General features: G+C 35.2%; 2 protein-coding genes across 6 annotated transcripts; one reads left to right on the forward strand and one right to left on the reverse strand.

The window, feature by feature from the left end:
- The first annotated feature begins 1,447 nt into the window (after positions 1-1,447).
- LOC116016827 (serrate RNA effector molecule-like) lies at positions 1,448-8,218 on the forward strand. Of its 2 annotated transcripts, none has more exons than XM_031257254.1 (12): positions 1,448-2,015; positions 2,866-2,984; positions 3,729-3,786; positions 4,388-4,462; positions 4,565-4,639; positions 4,721-4,768; positions 4,917-4,985; positions 5,089-5,895; positions 5,976-6,024; positions 6,573-6,844; positions 6,932-7,111; positions 7,850-8,218. In XM_031257254.1, exons 1-12 carry the CDS (start codon positions 1,606-1,608, stop codon positions 7,908-7,910), a joined length of 2,223 nt encoding a protein of 740 aa, XP_031113114.1. In that variant the 5' UTR covers positions 1,448-1,605; the 3' UTR covers positions 7,911-8,218. The 2 variants fall into 2 exon arrangements, with proteins under 2 accessions (XP_031113114.1, XP_031113115.1); XM_031257255.1 differs by having other exon boundaries at positions 2,866-2,972.
- Positions 8,219-11,457: 3,239 nt separating this feature from the next.
- Positions 11,458-24,960, reverse strand: LOC116016896 (B3 domain-containing protein Os03g0184500-like). 4 transcript variants are annotated; one of them, XM_031257340.1, is made up of 13 exons: positions 24,666-24,960; positions 24,461-24,517; positions 23,486-23,597; positions 21,464-21,551; positions 20,714-20,934; positions 20,474-20,622; positions 18,045-18,682; positions 13,462-13,536; positions 13,065-13,226; positions 12,741-12,947; positions 12,300-12,390; positions 12,121-12,200; positions 11,458-11,995 (listed from the first exon to the last, which is right to left on the reverse strand). In XM_031257340.1, exons 8-12 carry the CDS (start codon positions 13,525-13,527, stop codon positions 12,169-12,171), a joined length of 558 nt encoding a protein of 185 aa, XP_031113200.1. In that variant the 5' UTR covers positions 13,528-13,536; positions 18,045-18,682; positions 20,474-20,622; positions 20,714-20,934; positions 21,464-21,551; positions 23,486-23,597; positions 24,461-24,517; positions 24,666-24,960; the 3' UTR covers positions 11,458-11,995; positions 12,121-12,168. The 4 variants fall into 4 exon arrangements, with proteins under 4 accessions (XP_031113200.1, XP_031113199.1, XP_031113201.1 ...); XM_031257339.1 differs by lacking the exons at positions 24,461-24,517; positions 24,666-24,960 and adding an exon at positions 22,639-23,222 and having other exon boundaries at positions 23,486-23,799; XM_031257341.1 differs by lacking the exons at positions 23,486-23,597; positions 24,461-24,517; positions 24,666-24,960 and having other exon boundaries at positions 21,464-22,596.
- Positions 24,961-26,270: the final 1,310 nt, after the last annotated feature.

Below are 26,270 nucleotides of genomic sequence, written 5' to 3' on the forward strand. Positions count from 1 at the left end.
TGGTTTTACCCAATTTAGTCGTTTGTTAAAAATTTCGTTAGTTGACAGTTAGAAATAGGGTCATAATGGTAATTTCTTATCCTTCCTCCCATTTGGGATGATTCATTTTTATTATCCTTATTAAGATCCACGCAGAAATGTAAATCTTCGTATCTAAATATTTATTTATTTAAGGTTAAAGTTGTTTTGGTACGATAATTTACATCTCTACGTGGATCTTAATAAGGGGAAAAAGCCAAAGACCTTGTGGTAGTTGTGGCCTTCCTACCTGAGAAGTCACAGATTCAATCCCAGACTATTGCTTTAGTAGGTTCAATCCCTAAAAGTCAACTAACTTAATTTTTAACAAATGACTAAATTGTATAAAATCATCAAAGTCGATAACTAAATTAAGCAAAAAAATCATTTAGGACTAAATTGAGTAAAACCATAAATTATTTGGGCATTTTTTTCAATTATTTGAATTTAGGTGTTAATTTTCAAATATACAATATTACCAACAATCTAATATCTCATGTTTTTTTTTTCATTTTATTCGTCATGTTTATTATTTATTATAATCCAACCAATAATTACTTTTTTTTTTTTGGGAACACAACCAATAATTACTTCTTTACTTATTTTTCTTTATTTTCTTTAAAATGTTAAATATGATTTTTGTGGTATTCAATAGTATTTGTAATGTATGTTCTAAATATGATTGATATATACTAGTATTACATTTAATATATATGAAAAATTGTATTGTAAATAACTTTAATCTAACCTCAGTTAATCGAACCAAATACATAAAACGAAACGGAATGAATATACTAACTATATTAACATTAATTATTTAAAATAGCATGTACAATATGTTTTTATATAATATTGAAACGTTATAAGTAATTATATTTTTTAGTAAATTTTTCTAAATTTTCACTTAATAAACTCGTTTCATTGTCGCCAAGGACCTTGTGGTCCAGAGGCATCAAACCCTTCCCTTTATACGGGAGGTGGTCCTCAGTGGAGTCAATACTGACTCTTGTGCTTCAATAGGTTAAGTAGGTTGAGAAAGTAGTTATGAACATATACTGCATTCTAATAGAGTTAGTAGTATTTAAAAAAAAAAATCTTGTTTCATTGTCATCAATATTCTTAGATTTCTTGTATCATATGGGGGAAGTAACCAAATTTCTAAACTGACAGTATGAGAATTACGTTCAAAGCGTACATATTCATTATGCGCACCGACGTTCGACTCTATATGCTAAGTTATTAAATTATCATGATTTACATCATTTTAAATGCTTTGCCAGACTGGAATGTGGGACCCGTGAGATTAAGTATTCAAACTTTTGGAGAAGTATCATTTTTTTTTACTGGTTTCAAAATAAGAGGGGTGCAAGTAAAATTTCATTGTTTATACGGGGCATTTGGAGTATGTTCAAACAATTAGAGACAGAGTAAGTTACAGGAAGCATTTGTTCATACAAAACCCCCAAATCTTATTTTCAAGTCGCGCCATCCTTCCGTTGCATTTCCCATTTTGATTTTATAGCATAGATACAGATAGATTGATACTGAGCTAGGGTTTATCTTCTCCAAATCTCGGCATAGCAATTGATGGCTGAGGTAATGGACGTTCCCGTCGACGGCCTCGATCGCCGTCCTGAACGAGGTAACGACATTCCCGAGAAGTCCGGCGACGATGTCGAGCCTTCTTCACCACCACCACCACCACCTCCTCCTCCTCAGTCACGGCGAGGCCGGGACCGGGACTCTCGGGAGCGGAGGGATGAGCGAGACTTTGATAGACGAGGTGGCCGGGGGGATTACTCCGATCGCAACCGGTCCCCACCACCCCCGCCCCTTCGGGAGCGTGACCACAAGCGGAACCGCACCAGCTCCAGCCCTCCTCCCCCTCCCTATCGTGATCGCCGACGCTCGCCGCCGCCATACAAGCGCTCTCGGAGGGATGAGTATGATGGCCGCCGTGGAAGTCCTAGAGGTGGCTATGGACCTGGTGAACGGAGGTCTGTACTGTTCTATGTTTCTCTCTATATTTGTCTAATATATGCTATGAACTACCAAGACGAACCAGATACACCAAGAGAAATGGAAGTAGAATGCAGAACTAAGGAGTGAACTCTAGAGATAAGGTTGGTAGTATTAGGTAGACATGAATTATGTCAGTTGGACTGAGGCTCTGAGCCTACTCTTTATTGCTAGCACTTCTAGATAGTTGCATCAGGAGCAGCTACACTTATATTATACCCAGCTAAACGAAGAAAGAAAATGGATTAAGAAGCAGGACCTGCATAACTGATTTCTTTGGAAGCTAAATTACATTACATTTCCTCCTGCCCTTCCTGAATCTAGGCAACAAATTTAATCTCCAACACAGCAGACTGAACGATGCTCTTCCCCTTACATGCTGAGTAACTTATAGAAATGTCTTTATTTGGACTAAATGCCCTTCACAGCCAGCAAACCACAACTTCTGACAGGATTGGTATTTGCTTTCTCACTTCTAACTAGCTTTTCAAATGATGTTTCATGAAGCTGCCTGACCTCAAAGTGGCAGTGTGTATAGCATCTAGACCACTAGAACAACCTGTAGGGTGATTTGTTATCTCAAATTAAGACAATTATTGAAGTGTGCGAAAAGGAGATTAGTTTTGACAGAACATTGTTCTTATTCTGTACTTTTGTGTGTGGCCATTGAGCATACCTCGCCCGTTCTTCCTGTCTCCAAGTGCATGGCTTGGATAATCCAATTTTTGTCACAATGTCACATTTCATGTTTTGCTCTTCACTTGGTACTTTTAGCCTCGCAGTCAACCAGCCATGCCTTAATACACATGTAACTTGTTGATTTTCCAGATTTGGTGGTGGGTATGACTATCCAATTGGTCATGATAGAGAAATGGGGGGGAGGCTTGGATATCCAGATGAGAGACCTCATGGTCGATACATTGGGCGTTCATCTGGTGGGTTCCAAGGTAGTTTTATTATACAATTCATATTGCACCTCATGGACTTGTGTTTTATTTAGGATTTCCCAAAATGATGTTTACAACTTTGCCACTTTGGAATGGAAAATGTTTCCACTTTTAATTGCTACATTACACAAAACATTCCAAGGGATTCACTTCTGCTCAAAAGTTCAAATGGGAGGAGTACTTTACTTTTCATTATATATTTGTTTATGCTCAAGTTACTAGGAAATATACTACAGAAACATATCCAATAAAACCTGTTCTTAGATTTACATAATTCATTCATTATCATATAAGGAGCAGCATTGATTGATTGATTTATTGTAGTGATTCCCTTGCATATGGCATACCCCAAGATAATTTATCCTCATGTTAAAGCACAGATCCCAACATTGTTTTAAAAAATGCTATGAATTTGTTTAATTGTTTATTATGGGTGAATTATGCAAAACATAATGGGCCCTGTCTTTGCTGTGCTGTTTCTTCCAATTCTGATTGTAGTATTTATTTGAATATTTTTTCTTGTTATGTTCTCAATGCTTATGTGTGGAGGCATGCTAAACTCTTTTCCCTTTTACAAACTTTTATTATAGTATAATTTAATTTTGAGTTTAGCTTCTACTTTCATATTGTCTTTTTTGATTAGTGATGATAGGGATCAGCATTGTGAACATACTAAATTTAAATGGTGATGGCATTATTATCTTGCTTTAAACTTAGCTTGACCTTTGTGTCTTTTTGTTCTAGACTGGGATTCTAGTCGAAGTGGATTTGGGGATATTGTTGTAACACGAGGCTCTCAAAGGTATCAAAATTATTATTATTTTTTATTTGTTTATGTGCAAGACCAATGAATTTTAGAACATTTTCCCCTGATTTATCATTCTTTGATCATTTCACTTCTTTGAATAGCATATTGTCCTAGGAAAACACATCTACATTTGTTTAACCTATTTAGTGTAACCTTCCTGTATGCATTACAAATTCTAGTTTTTACAGTATAATTTATCCTCAGATGTGCATGTACTTTCTTCTTTCAAGTGTGCAAAATGCTTATTTTATTAGCTGACTTAGTTTCTTTTGAATTATTCTGGGTTACAGGTAGTTACTGGGTTCTTTCAGCTAAATTCTGTTTGTGCTGGTGAGCTTGGACTTGGGGGTTTAATTATTTACTATAGACGACCACTTCTCCATGTCTCTTTAGAGGAAGATCATTAAAAAATTAGGTGATATGCTTCTGACAATTACAGAAAATGTAATCAGGGAAGTTTGTTACTAGATGATTATAAAAATTCTTGCAATCTTGCCTGTTCTTTAAAGAATAACACATTTGAACGGTTATGGTTGTTTTTTTTTAATTAAATTTTTTATTTATAAGTTTATCCATGTGTTGTATCATTTTGCAGAGAAGGATTGAAGTCCTATAAGCAGTTCATTCAGGAGCTTGAAGATGATATCTTGCCAGCTGAAGCTGAGCGAAGGTAAGAATGGGAATGTTGTGTTTTTGTAGATGTTCTGATTCATCTTTACTGGATTTCCCTTACCTAAAACAATGGCACAATCATATTCTGTTTATAATGCAGGTATCAAGAGTATAAGTCTGGATATATAGAGGCCCAGAAAAGAGCATATTTTGATGCACGCAAAGATGAAGAATGGTATCTTTCAAAATTCAAATTCAACTTATCATTTCCTCCCTGTCTGTTCTTGCTGCTTTTCATGATGCTTTGCCTCCACAGGTTAAAAGACAAATATCACCCTACAAATTTAGTCTCTGTTATAGAAAGGTGAGCTCTATTTTGTTTTTGTTGTTAATGGAAATTGATTCAAAGCATAAGCCTTTTGTATTGTGTCTGGCTGCTTTATTAGTAGATTGTTTTACAAAATTGTTTTTGTTTTCTTGTGTCCCTATCTTCCTCTTTGTTGTCTTTTTAGGAGAAATGAGCGTGCACGGAAAATGGCAAAAGATTTCCTCCTTGATCTTCAAAGTGGAACATTAGATTTGTAAGATATGTTTTCTTGTCTTCAACGAAATCTGTAGTATGATGCCTACTAATGACTCTGTTTGTTACTGAACATTAAAGTTAATTTTCTGTATGCAAAATAGAGGTCCTGGTGTTACCCCTACTCCCTCAAACAACACAGGACAGTCTAGTGAGCCCAATTCTGATGATGAAGCAGATGCTGGTGACAAAAGAAGACGCCATGATAGGGGGCCATCCAAAGATGCAAGGTTACTTTCAGATGCTCCAAAGGCTCACCCAGTCAGTTCTGAGCCAAGACGAATTCACATTGACATTGAACAGTCACAGACACTTGTGGCAAAGCTTGATTCAGAAAAGGGAATCGAAGAAAACATATTATCTCGGTCCGATAATGATAGAGGGAGCAGGGACAAGTCTCATAGCAGTTCCTCTGGCCCAGTTGTTGTTATAGTAAGGGGATTAACTTCAGTTAAAGGTCTTGAGGGAGCTGAGCTTTTGGAAACTCTTCTAACCTATCTCTGGCGCATTCATGGAGTGGATTATTATGGTATGATTGAAACAAATGAAGCCAAGGGCCTCAGACATGTGAGATTTGATGGCAAGAATTCTGATACAAGTAGTAATGGGGCTGATTGGGAAAGAAAACTAGATTCACGTTGGGAAGAGAGGCTGAAAGGACAAGATCCTCTGGAGGTCATGACTGCTAAGGAGAAAATTGATACCGCTGCAGTTGAAGCTTTAGAACCTTATGTCCGCAAAATTAGGGATGAGAAGTATGGGTGGAAGTATGGTTGTGGAGCCAAGGGTTGTACAAAACTCTTTCATGCTGCTGAGTTTGTTCATAAACACTTAAAGTTGAAGCACCCAGAATTGGTGTTGGAGCTGACTTCTAAAGTGCGTGAGGATTTATACTTCCAGAATTACATGAGGTAAGTGCAATTTGTGTAATCACTGTCTTGATTTTCTCATAAATTTCATCATGATGCTTACTATGTCGCAATTATGTCAGTGACGAAAATGCACCTGGTGGGACGCCTGTTATGCTGTCATCTCTGCCGGTACGCTTGTATTACAGCTGTTAGGCTGTTTGCCACTTGATTATGCTTTTATGTTTTGGGCATCGCACTAACCTTTTAATATAGGCTGCATGTGTGGTGTGTAGGAGATAACATTTTTAGGCACTGCATTTAAATGCGTTTAACATGGTGTTTTGGGCACTGCAATGATAGACACTTGTGTTCCCTGCTTTCTTTCTCCCCTCCTTACCTACTACAAAATTGTAGATTGTAGAATATACCTATTAAAAAAATGTGGAGTATTGGAGATAAGACAGTGCCCCACCTCATATAATTTCCTCCATATTTATGTTTCTGTGCAGCCCCTTAGTGCCTTTGATAAAATAATTCTTTGTTATGCTAAAGAAATAGTGATGCTGTTTATTGGTAATGAGTTAGTATATTCATTAAATCAAGCTAGGAGGAAGAGTAATTGTCACAGTAATAATGCATAGAGGGGGGGGGGGGGNCTGAAACAGGAATCATCTCTTTCCTTTGTTTTTCATTATTCCTCATTATGGTGTATCTATTGAAGTGTCTGAATGATGCAGAAAGAGAAGTTGCAGAGGCGCAGGCCTGGTCCAGATAGCCGACTGAAGGATGATAGAGGCAACAGAAGAGAACGCAATGGCCGTGTAAATGGAGTTGAAAGATTTGATAGGCCTGAGAACCCGCAATCATCGGATATCCAGTCCAACGATGATGATGGAAGAAACCCTGATGAGCAAATGTTTGATTCATTTGGCGGACATGGGATTCCAGTTGCTGCTTTCCCTTCAGATATAACTCCTCCCCCTGTGTTGATGCCTGTTCCTGGGGCTGGGTAATTTAGATTTTTTTGGTTAGTCTTGGCTAATTTGACTCCTTTGATATTTGGATGCTATAACTGATTTCTTTTTATGCCTTATAGTCCATTGGGTCCTTTTGTTCCTGCACCTCCTGAAGTTGCTATGCAGATGTTACGAGAGCAAGGTGGCCCTGCTCCATTTGAAGGTGGGAGAAATGGGAGGCAAGGGCCACAAATAGGTGGACCAGCCCCCATCATTGCTTTACCTCCTACACTTCGGCAGGATCCTAGGCGCATACGAAGGTAACCTTCACTTGTGTCTTTTTGTATGCATTTTTATGTTGATTGCATTTATAGGTAATTTTAGTTTCAAATACTATTTCCTGGTCATGCTGCATAGGCGAGATCTACTTGTAATTGCATCAATGCAAAAACTAAGTTGAATGCACAGAGTAACAGGATTTCATGATTAGAATTTGTTACCATTTCAACTAAGGTCTAAGAATTGAACACTGCTTATTTCATGCTGTATTCATGTTGTGTTTTCCACAATCATCTTAATAAATTGGAATAGAAGAGTTGTTGTTGGGGCCTGGAATTGTACCTTTGGAATTTAAAGGGTTTTTCTTATGATTGTAATGCTATGGTTGCCGCCAAAATGCTTCATCTGGCATTGCATTAATAAAGTTTCTTCAGTTTTGGCTTGAAGTAATCTAATGTTTATTTGCTTAGCTGAACACTTGGGAAAATTTTCATCTCTCATGATTGTATTGTTATCAGCTTTCAGCTATCTGCTATTTGAGCATAGAAATATGGTCCAATTATTCTATTTTTCCAGTTTCTTGGATTCACCTTTAAAACATAAAGCTTTTATTGGTAGCAGTAAAAACTGTGAAATGGAGGAGCTAAGGTCTCTATTATGTGATTCCTAGCACAGATGAGACTATACTGTGAAATGGCATTTTTTTTTTTTTAAATATTTCTTGGTGTTGATGCTGGATGCAGTAGGGGCATTAACGTGTAGTTTGATAATTTTTACAGCTACCAAGATCTTGACGCACCTGAGGATGAAGTCACTGTGATAGATTATCGGAGTTTGTAGAGTCATACACATGCAAATACACACCCTTATCTCTATTACTCTTATTCCATTCTAGCCCTGTGAAAGGAAAGGCTAACATAAGGTTTTCACATCAGTAGAGCATTTCTCTTGCAAACTTTTTATGTTCTCTACTAATACTAATACTTTACCCGGTGGCAAGTAGGGGTTTTTTTGTTTTTTGTTTTTTTTTTTTAAAATTCTTCCATTTTTGTAGTTCCCAACGTTCTTTGTATTCGCTTTTCCTGCCATTGCAAAATCGATTCGTATATTGAGATGAGATTGTAAATGTGCAGCCCACCATATTTGAATTAAACGTGATGAATTGCAGATTTAATTCCAACGAATTTATACATAACTATGTCAGAGTGATGAAATTTTTGTAACATTCAATGGATGATGCATAAGCAGTGTTGCAAAATTTGTCATAGGCGCTAGGCGCCCCTTAAGATGTAGCTCCCCGTCTCACTCATTGCCTTGTTGAACGATAGGATTTCTTTGTGTGTCAAAGCCTATTGTTGTAGCTTGCTAGGAAGTTAGTAGTCATGTACTCATTGTCGTCGTTGAAGTTGAAGAGAGATGACTACTATTCTAACTTCCAAAAAATAAATTTTATTGTCTTATCATCACAATTCATCATTCTTACCCTTTTAACTCAGTTTAGAAATAGCAACATTTAAATTTATAAAAACAAAAAGAAATTGAATCAAATGGCAAGGTCAGGTCTGCCATGTTAGAACTGCAAAATTTACACATTTTGTAAATTGCACATATATTGCACACTATGGTCCATATAATCTGTGATGAAAGATTGAAGTAGTAGAGAATCAGCGATGGAAATTTGAAGCAAAGGAGAGTCGACGGTAGAAAATTGAAGCAATGGAGAGTCGATGATGGACAATCGAAGCAACAATGATTCTTCGATGGAAGATCAACACAACATGGACCCGACAATGGAAAATCAGAGCGACGGAGAGTTGCCAATGGAAAATCCGATGGAGAATGAAAGAAGTGATGAGTCGGTGATGGAAGAGTGTTGATTTGACAATGGAGTTTGAAACAAATAAGCGTCCGTCAGTGGGCTGACGGCACTTTCTCGTTGAGGAGAGAACGATAGACAAGTAAGGTATGAAATTTAGGAAATGGCTTAAAATGGAAAGTGAGATACCTATTTGAATGATTTTTTACTTATTCTACATTTTTAATATATTTATTCTCTATATTATTACAAACACGCAAACTACAAAAAGAATTAAATTTGAAGCAATGGAGAGTCAACGATGGACAATTGAAGCAACGGTAAGTCGTCGATTGAAGATTAACGTAACAAAGACATGATGATGGAAAATCAGAGCGATGGTGATCGAGTCACCGATGGAAAATCAGGGCAATGGAGATCAAGTTGCCGATGGAAAATCGGGGCGATGGAGATTGAGTCGCCGATGAAAAATCGGGGAGATGGAGATCAAGTCGCCGATATAGAATCAAAGCAGTGATGTGTCGGTTATGGAAGATGGAATTAGCATTGATTTGATGGTGGAGTTTATAGAAAATAAATACCCGATGATTGGTTGACGACACGATCTTGTTGAGGAGAGAGAGAGATAGACAAGCAAGGTATGAAATTCAAGAAATGACTTAAAATGGAAGTGAGATACCTAAATAGGTAGAGAACTAGGCTTTCGAGTGATAAAGAGGATATGGGTCACACAAACAATAGTCCAATTTGGTGGAAATTCTTTTATTGGTATAGTATTCTAGGCAATTTTTTTTGTGAACCATAAAAAAAAAATACATTTTAATATATTAAACGTACATTATTTGTGCACATTAAAAGTACATTATCCATGCACCACATACCACTACTAAGTGCATCATGAGACGGTTGCACGACCGTCGCACGAGAGGAGGCCGCACGATCGTTGCACGGGAGGAAACAACGATGAGTCGTCGATTAAAGATCAACGCAACAAAGACCTGGCGATGGAAAATCAGAGCGATGGAGATCGAGTCACCGATGAAAAATCAGGGCGATGGACATTGAGTCGCCGATGAAAAATCGGGGCGATGGAGATCAAGTCGTCGACGTAAAATCAAAGCAGTGATGTGTCGGTTATGGAAGATGGAATTATCATTGATTTGACGGTGGAGTTTATAGAAAATAAATACCCGACGATTAGCTGACGACACGATCTTGTTGAGGAGAGAGAGAGATAGACAAGCAAGGTATGAAATTCAAGAAATGACTTAAAATGGAAGTGAGATACCTAAATAGGTAGAGAACTAGGCTTTCGAGTGATAAAGAGGATATGGGTCACACAAACGATAGTCCAATTTGGTGGAAATTCTTTTATTGGTGTAGTATTGTAGGCAAATTTTTTTGTGAACCATAAAAAAAATACATTTTAATATATTAAACGTACATTATTTGTGCACATTAAAAGTACATTATCCATGCACCACATACCACCACTAAGTGCATCATGAGACAGTTGCACGACCGTTGCACGGGAGGAGGCCGCACGATCGTTGCACGGGAGGAGGCCGCTCACGGGAGGAAACAACGATGAGTCGTCGATTAAAGATCAACGCAACAAAGACCTGACGATGGAAAATCAGAGCGATGGAGATCGAGTCACCGATGAAAAATCAGGGCGATGGAGATCGAGTCGCCGATGGAAAATCGGGACGATAGAGATCAAGTCACCAATAGAAAATCAGGGCGATGGAGATCAAATGAAATCAAAGCAGTGATGTGTTGGTTATGGAAGATGGAATTAGCATTGATTTGACGGTGGAGTTTATAGAAAATAAATACTCGACGATTGGTGTAGTAGATTAGGCAAATTTTATTCGTGAACCATAAAAAAAAAATACATTTTTAACATATTAAATGTACATTATTTGTGTACATTAAAAGTACATTATCGGTGCACCACATACCACTACATTAAAAGTATTTGTGTCATTATCAGCTGCACGACCGTCGCACGGGAGGAGTCCGCTAACTATATTAGGAAATTAGATTACCCAACTTACTATAGACTTTTCTTTGGTAGAAAACTTGTTGAAGAAAAAAAAAATCAAATTGTAAACTATGCTACTTAATTTTGGAAAGAATTAGAAAATTTTGTGTTAGAACTCCGGAAAACCTTTAATGTTAGAGATGCTATAAAAGTCAGAAGAGACTAATAAGAAGCTTAGTTAGAAGAGTTTTCAAATTAAAAGAGAAGTCTAATAAGAAGTGTATGCAAAACAAAATATACAGACATTAAGAAAAGAAGCTTTAGCAAAATACTTCATCAATTAAAAGATACTTCAAACAAAAGAGGCTCTCTAGCAGAAAATTTGAGCAAACAAAAAAGAGAGCATAATCATAATAGAATATAATGTCACAACAAAAGAGAAAGTCTTCGGGAAGAAAAATCTAAACACAAGACTTATTCAACCAGAAAAGACTTTTTTCGTAGAAAATCCAAGTAAGCAAAAGAAACAATCTACCATAAGAGTTAGAAAACTAGAAGAAACAAACTACAATAAGAAGTTAAAATGTCAAGAACAAAATTTTATACTTTCAAAAGAGACATGACAATTCATATAGTGAAGAAGAGAATAATGTTGTTTGAAACAGTCAAAACATTTATAAGATACTTTCTCAACAAGAGATCGATGTTGAATAAGAGAAATGAAGAATTCCTCCAATTAGTAAACACACTTATAGAATTTGTATGTGTTCACTATGACCATTGGAAGTTGCAGCGGATTCCAGACCTCCCAGTTGAGGTCACGGCCCGGAGGGCAATTGTGACCATCCCAAAGAACTTTCTAACTCCCGGCCTCACGCTGACGCTCACGGCTATGAGTGTCAGCCGGAGCCCTGGAGTCAAAAAATGCTCCGGGAAGGTCACTCTCACCGTCACGACCGTGATTATGACCGGGAACATCCCTGACCTTCGCCTAAGCTCCTATTCCACTCTTTAACTTGCTTCATGCCCTTGTGCCCCTCATTTTGTGCTTCCTTAATTGACTCATTCTCATTTGCAAATTGTCTCCGTTGCCCGTTCACGCCTCCATACAATCTTCTTTACCTACAAATAAAAACACTTCAATTAGGAGCGATTTTCATCTCAATGACCTTAAGATCCAGGCAAAATGCAAATTGAGATTAAATGAGGTACACTACTGAGCTAGCCAAATTATGGCTTATCATCACCTTGATGCTGTTCTCTAATCATCATCAATTCTCAACACATACATTCTCCTAATTATCATCACCTTCCTGCAGTAAACCCTCTGGAATAACATAAAAGTTATGGTTCAGTCTATCATTGATTTGTAGTGCCTTCTATGAATATTACTAAATGCAACACAAAAGAAACAAGGAAAACATACCACTTGCAATTGGCTGTGCAGAATGACTCAAATTTAGAAGGCTGATAGCACATTCAATGTTTGTTGAGTCATTTGCCCTAACAATGTACACCTAAAACCAAACAAAGGGAGTAAAAATGAGGCAATTCAAATTCAGTTTAATTCCTTGAAGGCAAAACATAAGTGCCCAATAAAGATCTCCAACAGCTTATTAGTTTGGCACGCTAAGAGCACAGTATCCGCACATTGATGTTATGAAAGTAAAGAGAGGATTTCTGAGTATGCTGCCTTATACTGTCATATAGAAAAGAGAATACAAAGCCCTATAAATAGGTGTTATGAAAGTTTCCATATGTCTACCTACCTAAATTTCTAAGACGGCCTAATCTATAGAGATTCCATATATTAAATATATATTCTATAACAGGTGTTGCAAACTACTTGGAGGGTCGATGGGGTTACCTTAAGCTTGAAAGGCTCGATTAGTTGAAAAACCAACACATCCCCGGCAATCAAGTTGTGTTCGACGGAAAAACCTCTCCATCCTCCACTCAGGCCATGCCTTTCAACAAGGTACCTAGTCTCCATTTCCTTTCCATTTTCATCCACCAAAATAATAGCAGCATTGTGGTTTGGCAGATGAGAAGCGCAGAAATCTTTTGGCAGACCCTATCATTATATTTGAGAATAAGGCACAGTTATAATTTGGTAAAAACAAGATGCTTAGATTACTTAAATCTGATCTAAACTGACACCCAAGAGATATGATGATGCATTTGGGCTTACCAACCAAAATCCACTAGCAGTGTGAGAATGAAGCATGAACTTCACTAGACTAGGAAATTGAGGTGAAAGATTTGCTTGAAGTTCTCGAGCTCTCCTCATAGGTAAGGAGTTTTCATCAACAGAGTCGCACTCCCTCCTAGAATTGGAACCTTCACCTTTAGCCTGCTCAAATAGTGCCAAGAACATTGCATTGGTTAACAGAATTTAAGTAAGAAGAAATATAATATAAACAGAAAATGACTTTTGGAAAATGTTTTCTGGAAAATGAGTCATTTTCCAGAAAATATTTTCCTTTCCGGTGTTTGGCTGCACAACGAAAAACTGTCTTTTTGTGTTTGGTTCATTTTCCGGAATGCATCAAACTTCAAAATTAAACAACAATGGCATGTATGTTTACCTGAACCTTCTTGGGAGTAGGAGACCTTCTCTTGATCACCTTCTTATTGGCCGCCAATGAACTCATCTTCTTAAACTATCATAAAAACAAATAATATATAAAGCAAATTTTCATAAGCCATACACAGATAACAAAAAATAAATAAAGCTCTGAATACAACTTAATTGCAAACGGAAACATCTATTTTTTAATTGACTCTTGGAAAGTCAAAAGTCATGGATATATATGTATATATAACCTTGGAAGAAATGGCTATAAAGGGAAGCACACACTGGTTTGAAAATGATTATGGCAAGAAAACCATTGGGTTTGAAATGCAGAGTTTTAGGAAGTTTGGATATGTGGAAGACGTAAACATGGTGTATGGCGAGACATGATTCGGTGTAACTTACTCCATTTCAGCCAAAATTTGAATTCTTGGCAGGGTTAATTAGTAGATATGATTAATTTCTTTACCACACCAAGGTATTCAAATCTTATAAAATATATATATATATATATATATATATATATATATATATATATATACATAAAGATTAATCAAACTAAATCTTAGTTGACCTCTATTCTTCTTCCAAAAACATTATCATATGTATATGTATTTAAACACACAACTAACTTATATTTCAATATATATAAATATTGAAATATAAGTTGTCCCGAGGAGTTTGGATTACAAGTCTAGAGAATGGTGAATAGACTTGTATCTTGTTGAAAACTTTTATGAAAAGTTAAGTTCAAAGCAAAGTTTGAAACAATGGAAAGTTAATCCCTTTTAATATTTAACACGTATTTTAATCTTGTCAAATTTTAGGTTTGGTTATTAAGCTGGAAAATAATTGTTGAAAGTAAAGAGATAGAGACAAGAATTTTTATATTGTTTGGGCTAACTCAACCTACTCTACTCTTCTGATCTCCTATAACACAAGGAGGATTGCACTATCACGTACCCTAGTACAATAAGAACTTAAGCCTTAACACAAAGCCGACCTTAAGCTCTTAGGTCATTTTCACAAGTATCCCCAATTGTTACTCCGCACGTGTAGAGATGGTTGGGTTGAACACAAGATTGTACACTATCTCTAACTAGTTGACTCGGCTTTAGATGATCCTTGATGAGTGTCGTAGTCTTTTCTTAATCTTGAATCTTGAAGTTCTTGATCTCTCTCTTTCACTAGTCAGGGTTTTTCAAACTTGAATGCTTTTTTTCTCTTAGCAATATATAATCGACCAGCACCTCATTCAAACTTGAATGGAGGTATTTAGACATGTTTGAGAACTTGTCCATTGGAGGGAAGCAAATTTCAAATATTGAAACAATTTCAAACGTCTAACCCTTGTGTAATGACCAACGGTACAGAGGTTGGTAGGTTGCTTTTTCAGATTTTCCATCCAGTCGTTGAGTCCACTTTTGTGTTTGAACATTGCTTTCTAAACTGTACAAAAAGTCTAGCTAGCCTTATTTGGGAAATTTTCTTTGTTATGTGTACCTAGGACTCCTTTTCATTGGCTAACATTCTTCTTACACTTTGAGACTTTGAGGGTAATAATTGTTCGTTCAGAGAATATGCGAACAATAGATGCGAAAAGGTAACCTCTCATGGGTTAACCTTTCGGATCTTTCCTTAGCAACCTTTAGGACTTGACTTTCCTTAGTCAATCCTCTACCTCTTGGAGGTTAACTTTTCGTCTTAGTTAACTTTCCATGTTCATTTACTTTCCGGTTAAGGTTGGCCCTTCTCGTTCTTCAGTCATCTACTTCTCGTAGTTTTAGCTATCATGTCTTTGACTTTGCGAAGATAACTTCTCAGAAATTATTATACGGACCTTTCAAAGCTTTAAACTATCCTGAAGTTACTTTTCAAATTGGATTTACTTTTTGGTTAATTGACTTTCCGGTTAAAACAATTCATTCATTGAGTGAAACTATCATATTTACAATGAGAATTCTTAAGTCTAAGAATTGAAAATAAATTGGGGACTAAAACTCCTAAGATATTTGGTATCATCAAAAGAGAAGCTTAGTTAGAAGAGTTTTCATATTAAAAGAGAAGTCTAATAAGAAGAGTATGTGAAACAAAATATATAGACATTCAGAAAAGAAGCCTTAGAAAAATACTTCATCAATTAGAAGAGACTTCAAAAAGAAGAGGCTCTCGAGTAAAAAAAAAATGAGTAAACAAAAGAGATAGCATAATCATAATAGAATGTCACAACAAAACAGAAAGTCTCCCAGAAGAAAAGTCTAAACAGAAGACTTATTCAACTAGAAAAGACGGTTTGGTAGAAGATCCAAGCAAGCAAAAGAAACAATCTACCATAAGAGTTAGAAAACTAGAAGAAACAAGTTATCATAAGAAGTCAAAATGTCAAGATCAAAATGCTATATTTTTAGAAGAGACATGGCAATTCAATTCACATAATGAATAAGAGAACAATGTTCCTTGAAGAAGTCAAAACATTCATATATAGGATACTTTATCAACAAGAGATGTTGAATACAAAGAGAAATAAAAAATTCATTCAATTAATAACAAACTTATAGGCCAAACACCTTGTGCTCAGATGGCATGTAGTGACTCTTTCATGTGGAATGTCATGAGTTCGAGCCTCATTGGAGACGATATTGACTCTTTGTGTTCAACAGATTGAGAAAGTATATATGGATCGGACAACAAAAATTGACTAATTGAGAGGCCTATTTTAATTATTTTTTACTCATTCTACACTTTCAATATATTTATCTTCTATATTAGTACAAATGCACAAACTACAAAAAGATTTAAATTACCTTGGTGTAGGGGTAAATGGCTCAAACAGGTAGTAGAAGTGAGCTCGAAATGGAAAAGTAGCGGAGAATCGACGGTAGTGGAGTGTCAACGGTGGTAGATCAAAGCAACGAAGAGTTGGAAATGGAAGATTGAAGAAACGGATTGTCGGCAGTAGAAGATCGAAAAAGTAGAGAGTTTGCGATGGATGACTAGCGTAGTGAATCGGCGATGGAAATTTGAAACAACGGAGAGTTGGCGATGGACAATCAAAGCAACGATGAGTCGTGGGCTGAAGATCAACGCAACAAAGACTCGCGGAGCGAGCTAGGCAAGGGACTACTATTGAAAGAACTTGTTGGGTTGCGTTAGACCGAACTCTAAAAGTAAACTTCAACGGGATCCGGTAGTAGGTGACCCAGACTTCTGCCTTTTATTCTTTCTTTTTGCATTCCTTAGGGCCCTTTTTAAGGGAGTTATTTATAGTTCCTGGCTAGTAAGAAACTTTTTTGGTGGTTAGGTGGGGGTAAGAACTCTTAGAGAGTCACCGATAGAGAATCGGAAAGATGGAGATCGAGTCGCCGATGGAGAATCGGAGAGATGGAGATCGAGTCGCCGATGGAGAATCGAAGCGATAGAGATCAAGTCGCCAATAGAGAATCGGAGCGATGGAGATCATGTCGCCAATATGATGTAAAATCAATGCAGTGATGTGTCGGTTATGGAAGATGGGAGTTGCATTGATTTGACGGTGGAGTTGGAAGAAAATAAACGCCTGGCGATTAGCTGATGGCACTATCTCGTTGAGGAGAGAGCAATACACAAGCAATGTATGAAATTCAAGAAATGGCTTAAAATGAAAAGTCAGATACCTAAATAGGTAGAGAACTAGAGACCTTAAACCTAGGGATTTTTGTTGTAATGAGGATATAGGTCACACGAACAGTAGTCCAATTTAGACGGAATTCTTTTTTTGGTGTAGTAGATTATCATTGGCCCAAGAATTAATTTAACAATTTAAAGAATCTAAGCGACGACCCAAATGTTTAATGCAATCAAATTATCCAAATCATAGTTTTCGGATAACATTGACACATTTCAATAATTTGAGCATATCTCTTCTCCCAAGTACTGCTCATATGTAATGATGCCAATTGGTCCAGCCCTATAGATTCTAACTGCATCTCGTTGATATATATATATATATATATATATATATGGGAGGGTTCTTATGAGATCACCTATTTAGGTGAGATTACGAAATCAAAGCTTGTGCATCAATCAAATAAATTTTAATGGGCTAGATTGATTGACACATCACTCCGCTCGCACACATTTAATCACAATTCGCACACATTTAATAATAGTAGTAGTAATAATTGTAATAAGAAAAATACTAATACTAATTATACTAATAATTGTAATAAGAAAAATACTAATACTAATTATACTAATAATAGTAATAATAATAATACTAATAATAGTAATAAGAAAAATACTAATACTAATTATACTAATAATAGTAATAATGACAAATTGACAATAATAATAATAGCATTATAGCAATAGTAATAATACTAATAATAGTAATAATAATAATAATAATAATAATAATAATAATAATAATAGTAACAATAGTAATAAGAATAATACTAATACTAATAATAGTAATAATGACAAATTGACAATAATAATAATAATAGTAATAATAATAATATTAATATTAATAGTAGTAGTAATAATAGTAATACGAATAATACTAATTATAGTAATTATAGCAAGTCTCCCCTTGGTTGCTGAGAAAGAAAAACAAACCTGATGGACATACCAACAAAATGTGATAAGAACATGAGTGCTTTTATCAAGTTGTCTACAAGAAGAAAATTAGTAAGTTCAAACTCTTCATAATTCAACTATGATAACGACTGATTCTTACATTTTGTTCCTGAGTTTGAATTATAATAACCCAATAGTTGTAAATTGCTGCAGTAAACAATATACACCTGAAACAAGGAAAGGGAATAAAAGTGAGTTAAATTCAGAATTAGTTCCTTCAAGGCAGAAGATAAGTGCCCCAAAAATATATCCGGCAGCTTATAACTTAGTCTAACACCCTAACAGCACGGCATTTGCACATTGGTGTTACAAAATACTTGGCAAATTTCATAGGCCACAATCATTACACAGAGTGAATTTGCTATTCATGATGTATGGAGGGCCGATGGGGTTACCTTAATCAGGAAATGTTAATTAGTTGAAAAACGTACTAAGGCATACCCTCCCAGCAATCAAGTTGTGTGCCGGGGAAAAACCTCTCCATCCTGCACACAGGCCAAGCGTTTCAACAAGGTTCCTGGTCTTCATCTCTTGTCCAGTTTCATCCACCAAAACAATAGCAGCATCGTTGTTTGGCAAATGAGAAGTGCCGAATTCTTTTCGCAATCTTGCAGACCCTATCATTTGAGAAGGTAGAGTGATAATTTTGCAATAACAAGATGCTTAGATTACTTGAAACACCCAAGGAAGAAATACAGCATTTTATTGGTTAACACAATTCAAACAAGCTGGAAGTTGCAGCAACTCAAATGAACCAATTTGCCAGAAGAAATACAACATTTCATTTGTTAACATAATTCAAATCAGTAAGAAGTTGTAGAACATCAAATGAATGGATTTGCCAGAAGAATGTGACTGAAGAAATACAACATTTCATTGGTTAACAAAATTCAGAAAAGCTGGAAGTTGCAGAACCTGATCTGAAATGAATCAATTTGGCAGGAAATACAATATGAACAGTCATTAGCCAAAACAGTGTCAAAACATATCATTCCATCAATGTTCTGTTATTAACTTAATTAGAACCAACACTACTCTCATCATTGCACAATAGTATGGAAGTAAGAACAGTATAAGGGTTTCAACCAACTGTAGTGCATGCAGGGGTATTCAGCAGTTATGCATCAAACTTCAAAATTAAACTACAATGGCATGTTGGCAATGGAAGATCGAAACAACAGAGAGTCGTCGATGGAAGATCAATGCAACAGAGAACCGGCTATGAAAAAATCGAATTAGTGGAGAGTCGGTAATGTAAGATCAAAGTAATGGAGAGTTGGCAATGGATGATCGAAGTAGCATTGAATTGATGATGGGGTTTGAAGAAAATAAACGTCCGGCAATGGAATGACGACACAATCTCGTTGAGGAGAAAGTGAGAGACAAGCAAGTTATCAAATTTAGGTAATGGCTTAAAATGGAAAGTGAGATAGAAAAATGTGTAGAGACCTAGGGTTTAAGGAGACAAGTACCCCATAAATATCGCCAAAAGCTTATAACTTATGTACTCTGACACGCTAACTGCACAATATTTGCACACTGGTGTTACAAACTACTTGGCAAATCTCGTAAGCCAAACTCATTACACCGAGTGAATTTGCTCATTCAATTCAGTGGGCTCAAAACACAGAAGTAGCATAGAGTCTACGATGGAAAATTGAAGCAACGGAGTGTCGGCGATGGAAGATCAAAGCAAAGGAGAGTCGACGATGGAAGATCGAAGTAGATGAGAGTCGATGATGGAAATCAAAACAATGGAAAGTCATGGATGGCATGTATGTCTACCTGAACCAAGGAAAGAAGAAGGGTTGGACGGACTATTTCTTGAGGAATGCATGGAAGAAACGGTCCTATGGTGAATGTTTTTTAGTACCAGTTTAAAATAGCTCCAATTTAATTTTTAAGAACAAGAAATACTTCACTATCCATCATACCAAGGCACACACACATAATTGTATTAAATTCTTACCAAAGTAGATGGATTCTTGCAAGGATTTTTAGCACAAAAAATAATTGAAGACCGGTTAGGAATAATTGTGTTTAATAGATTTTGAATGTATTGTTTAATTGTATTAGGAAATTAGATTCCTCAACTTACTAGAAATTTATCATTTTGTAGCAAAACTATTCTGGCAAAAAACAAAAAAGTTGTAAACTATGCTAAAGTTTAGTAACAATTAAAAGAGTTAATGTTTGAACTCCCATAAATTTTAAGTTTTAAAGATTCTGTAAAATTCAGAAGAGACTACTATTATGAATACAAAATATATCATAAGAACATCAAATCATAAGGGTTATCAAAAGAGAAGCTTAGATAGAAGAGTTTACGTATTAAAAGAGAAGTCGAATCATAAGAATACACTGAGTGAATTCGCTATTGTTGATTTATGGAGGGCCAATGAGGTTACCTTAATCTTGAAATGTTCAATTAGCTGAAAAACTAAGACATCCTCAGCAATCAAGTAGCTTTCCAACAAGATACCTAGTCTTCATCCACCAAAACAATAACAGTATCGTGGTTTGGCAAATGAGAAGTGCCGAATTCTTTTCGCAGACCCTATCATTTGAGAAAGTGCAGTAATAATTTGGCAATAAGAAGATGCTTAGATTACTTGAAACACTATTGAAATATTATCATGTGGGCTTACCAACAAAAATCCAACAGTAATGAAAATGGAGCATGAACTTCACTAGACTAGGAAATTCAAGTGAAAGCTTTGCTTGAACTTCTTATGCTCTCCTCATAGCTAAGGAGTTTTCATCAACACAGCCATCCTCCCTCTTAGCAACTTCATCTTTAGCCTGCTCAAATAGCTAAGGAGTTTTCATCAACACAGCCATCCTCCCTCTTAGCAACTTCATCTTTAGCCTGCTCAAATAGTGCGGAGAAACATTGCTAGAATAATGTGACAAGACGAAATACAACATTTTTATTGGTTAACGCAATTGAAACAAGCTTGAAAAGTTGCAGAAACTCAAATGAACCAATTTGGCAGAAGAATGTGAAAGAAGAAATACAACATTTCATTGGTTAACATAATTCAAATAAGCAAGAAGTTGCAAAACCTCAAATGGACGGATTTGCAAGAAGAATGTGACTAAAGAAATACAACATTTCAATGTAAACACAATCCAAATAATCTGAAAGTTGCAGAACCTCAAACAAACCAATTTGGCAGAAGAAATACAATATGAACAGTCATTAGCCAAAACAGTCTCAAAGTATCTCATATCATCAAAGTTCTGTTATTAACTTAATTATAACCAACAAAAATCTCATCATTGCACAGTACTAAGGCAGAAAGAGGAACAGTACAAGTGTTTCATCGAACTGTAGTGCAAGCAGGGGTGTTCAGTCTTGTGCATCAAACTTTTAAATTAAATAATGGCATCTTTACCTAAATCAACCCTTTGCCTTTCTAGGGAGGAGGAGACCACCGCTTCACCACCTTCTTATTGGCCACCAATGGCATGGAGATATATAACCTGGAGGAATGCATGGAAGAAATGACCCTATGGCGAAGGAAGTGGGATTCCCTGTCACTTCTTCTATTTGATCCAAAATTTAATTGAATTGTTTGCAGAGTTAGTAGCTAGCTTGGTACAAAATTTAATCTATGTCCTTTCCTTTTCCTAAGAAACCAGCCCATACTTTTAGTATTTCACAAAGAAGCATATTTTTAGGTCAAATTTTATTATGGAATAAAAGAGACAAAAATGGGAATGACTAAATGAGACAAATTTTATTTTTCAAGTTTTGGTAACAAAGTTGAAAATAACTCCAATTTAATTTTCAAGAACAATAAATACTTCACTATCCATCATACATATGCACACACAACACACATAATTGTTATTAATTGTCTTTCCAGAAAAGAGAGATTATAGGAAGTTTTTACATCACCAACAATTATTGAAGACATTTATTAGAAATAGTTGTGTTGAATAGATTTTGATGATATTGTTTAGCTGTATTAGGAAATTAAACTCCCCAACTTACTGTAGATTTTTCAAAGATACAAAAATTTTTAAGGATAAAAAAATTCAAGTTGTAAACTATGCTAATGTTTAGTAAGAATTAGAAGAGTTCATGTGTGAACTCCCGCAAAACTTTAGTTGTAGAGATGTAAAATTCATAAGAGATTACTATTCATAATATAAAATATATCATAAGAACATTAAATCATAATGGTTATCCAAGAGAAGCTTAGATAGAAGAATTTTCATATTAGAAGAGAAGTCTGATCAGAAGAATATGAAAAAAAAATACCGATATTCAGAAAAGAACTCTTAGCAAAATACTTCATCAATCAGAACAGACTCCTCAAACATAAGAGATTGTCTAGCAAAATATTTGAACAAACAAAAGAGATTCTTGGAAAGTAGCCCAAGCTAGAATTTCAGCACTTTCAGAAAATAGCTACAATTTCTTTTTTTAGAAGAATAAACAATTCACTATTGCATCACATGCACATAACACCCATATAATTGTTCTCAAATGTCTTACTAAAGAAAGAGATTGTTGGAAAGTTTTTAAGCACCTACAATAGAGTTGAACACATCACCTACTCACCTAGTTTCTCATTTGAGAAATTCTTGCACCAAGGAAAATGAAAGATAATCCCTCCATTCCAATAATCAAAGAAAAAATAGTTAGTTTGACCAATAGATAGTAAACATGACATCAAAACGAGACAGGGGGAATACTACATTTTCCTTTTTTGAGAAAGAGAGTTGAGAGAATAGACTATCTAAAAATTTAGAGAAATATGAGAGCTATATATACCATTAGTTATGGAGAGAGCGACAAAGAGAAATGAGATTTGACAAAAGATATAGAGCAAGTAGGGTTTAAACAAGAAAATTTGACTAATTGAGTGGCCGATTTGGGTTGGCTTTTACTCACTCTACACTTCCAATATATTTGTTATCTATATTAGTACAAACACACAAACTACAAAACGATTTAAATTACCTTGGTGTAGCAGTAAAGGGCTCAAACAAGTAATATAGTTGTGGGCTCGAAATGCAAAAGTAGCAAAGAGTCGGCAATGGAAAATTGAAGCAGTGGAGAGCCGCCGATAGAGGATCAAGGCAACAAAAAGTTGGTGATGGAAGATCAAAGCAACGGAGAGTCGGCGATGGAAAGTGGGATAGCTAAATACATAGAGAGAAGCAAGGTATGAAATTTAGGTAATGGCGTAAAATGGAAAGTGAGATATCTAAATACATAGAGACCTAGGTTTAAGGAGTTACGTGACCCATAAATATCTCCAGCGACTTATTACGTAGTCTGACACGCTAACAGCACGAAATTTGCACATTGCTATTGCAAACTACTTGGATGATCTCAAAGGCCACACTCATTACACTGATAATGAATTCACTATTGCTGATGTTAAGAGGGTCGATGGTGTTACCTTAACCTTGAAAGGTTCAGTTATTTGAAAAACTAAGACATCCATAGCAATCAAGTTGTGCTCCAGGGGAAAACCTCTCCCATCCTGCACTCGGGCAACGCTGAGGCATGGCCTGCTCAAAGAATGCCCACAAGGGCCAAACCAAGACAACTAGACCATAGATAGCTAAGAAGGCAAAAAGAGAATGAATAGAAGCATGCAAAGAAGAAAAAACATGCACATCTCAAATAAATAACCAGATGATAACGAAAGAATGAATGATAGAAAGAATAAATGAATGGAAGTATTATATTAATTAGGCAAGACGAAAAAATACACTGAACAATAAAAAGGGAAAAATAAAAAACAAAAAGAAAGGGAAAAAAGGTGAGTAGTACCCCAAAAATTTAATAAAAACTAAAACAGGAAGAACTAAAATTTTCAAATAAACACTGAAAATCAATTTAAAATGTAAAAAAGAACACTTGAAAAAGTTTGAAATATAAATATGTATTAAAAAATTAAAAAACCAAAAAGAACAAAAATAAAGAAACGAAAAACAGCCCAAAAATTGCATGAAAACTGGAAAAATAAAAAAGGACTACTAAAAACTAAAAATCATTTCAAAACTTTAAAAGAACACTTGAAATCTCTAAAAATAAAATTATATTAATAAATTTTTAAAAACCTATAAGCATCCACCATAAATAGGGAAAATACTCCTTACTCCATATAAAGTAAAAGAATTATATATTCCAATTAAAAATACATATAAGAGTTACTTAAAATATATAAGTACTAAATTGTAAAATAAATTTTGAAGATACACAATGAACTATTTTAAAAAGAACTAAAAATTGCAGCAGCAGAGCAACAACACCAACAACAAGCACAGACACACACACTGAAAATCATTTTAAATGTAAATAAAAAAATTAAAATGCGAAAAACGCAAATATGTATTGAAAACAACGAAAATACTTGACAGAAGGTTACCTGTTCATAAACCTCATTTAAGTTTTTATCACTTCACTTTTGAACCTCGAGTTCAACCTGCTCAATTATATAGACCATAACACCATATACAATCAACAAGATTGACGAATACACATCTATTCCACTGCCCCTACCTTAAGTAAAAAAAGGTAAGATAAAGTTCTAAGAATTAAGATTAAGATCAGGTTTAGAGGGGAGAGTTTACCACGATCCCAGATGCTCCGCCTTCTTCACCACGTCCAGACCATCAACCGCGTGCTCGCTGTCGAGAAGAACTGCGAGCCGTTGGTGTGGCACCGGCATTGGCCATGGATCGAGAGGATTCCAGCCGGCTTCTGATCTTCACGAAATTTTTGTTATTGAAATCCGTTCCGATTCCGGCGATGAGCGACGGTGGAGAACGGAAAAGGCAAATATGAAGCCCTAAACTCTATTTGAGAGAGAGTCGGTGGAGATTGAGGTTTGAGAGTAAGAGACGGACATGATTATTTATTGCAACCAGAGAAGCCCTAAACTCTATTAAGCTATAAACTTCTTTCAAAAATTTGAGTCATAACGGTAATCTCCCGTGGGCGTGGCTTATTTAATTATTATGACTTTCTCAAGTCTCCTTTAGGAAAAAAAATAAAAATAAAAAAATTTGATATTACTCTTTTGTTAATTTATTTTTAAACATAACGAAGTTAAATAAATTTCTTATTAATAATTTTTCATTTTTTGTTGTGTATAACTGATTTCAAAATAAAATAAAAACAAACTTATGAGTAGTTTATTCAATTGACTTTATAGGTTGTTTGGTTAGATGTAGTTATAATTCATTTATAGTACAATCTTTGGTTACCAAAATTCACTACATAAAAATGCAGAAATAGTGATTGAAATTTCCGTTGTTAAAGTAATTAGCGAACGAGACACTGTAGCAAACGAATCGAAAGGTTTCAGTTACAATTCAGAACCTAATATTTGGGTTTCAGTAATAAAAATGCAAACAAAAAAATTTGAATTATGAACAATGAATCGAAGGTTCGAAATCATAACAACTGCTAATATTAGTTTAAAATTATAATTATAATATTTGTAAATAGTGTATGTTATTTTTCGTATTTATTATGGTTCTCACATATAAGTAGATATGACTATAATTTAAAATCATACCCGAATTTCAAACCTTTTTTTAAACAATTTTATTTTTAATTTTTAAAATAGTCTAAATTCAACAATTAATGTATTTTGTTCGGTTCGTAATTAGAACTAGCAGTTCCGATTTGCGATTTTAACCCAACATTGGTCATCCCTACATATAAGCAATAATTTGTTGGAAAGAAAAATAGATAAAATATTTATTTTAAGGCTAAAGATGTCTATTTAACATATCAACCACTCCTAAAATAATTGATAAGGCTAATGTAGATACAGGAATACTGAGATTGACAAAGTGTTATGAGCATATAATTCAAGAAAGAAAAAAAAAAGTATTGGCCCTGTTTGGTAACTAATTAGCCTATCAGTCAATTTTGACATATTTGATCATTATTAGTTGTTTGATTTGGTTAAAAAATAAATAAGTGTTTGGTTAATAAACTTTTTGTAACTCTAAAATACTAAATTTCAAAAGGTTACTCAAAGCAACATTTGCAATTAGCCTTTTGAGAAATGAAATTATATCAAACAATTATCAGCTAACACTTAATTTACCAAATATTTTTCTACAATCAGCTAATATTATCAGTTATTTATACCTTTTAACTTAATCAACTAACAGTCATTTAGGGTCATTCCCTTTTCTAATAAATCCTCTTCAAACCTAAAG

The sequence above is a fragment of the Ipomoea triloba genome, chromosome 4, assembly GCF_003576645.1.
Source record: "Ipomoea triloba cultivar NCNSP0323 chromosome 4, ASM357664v1".
In the NCBI taxonomy this organism is placed as follows: Eukaryota; Viridiplantae; Streptophyta; class Magnoliopsida; order Solanales; family Convolvulaceae; genus Ipomoea; species Ipomoea triloba.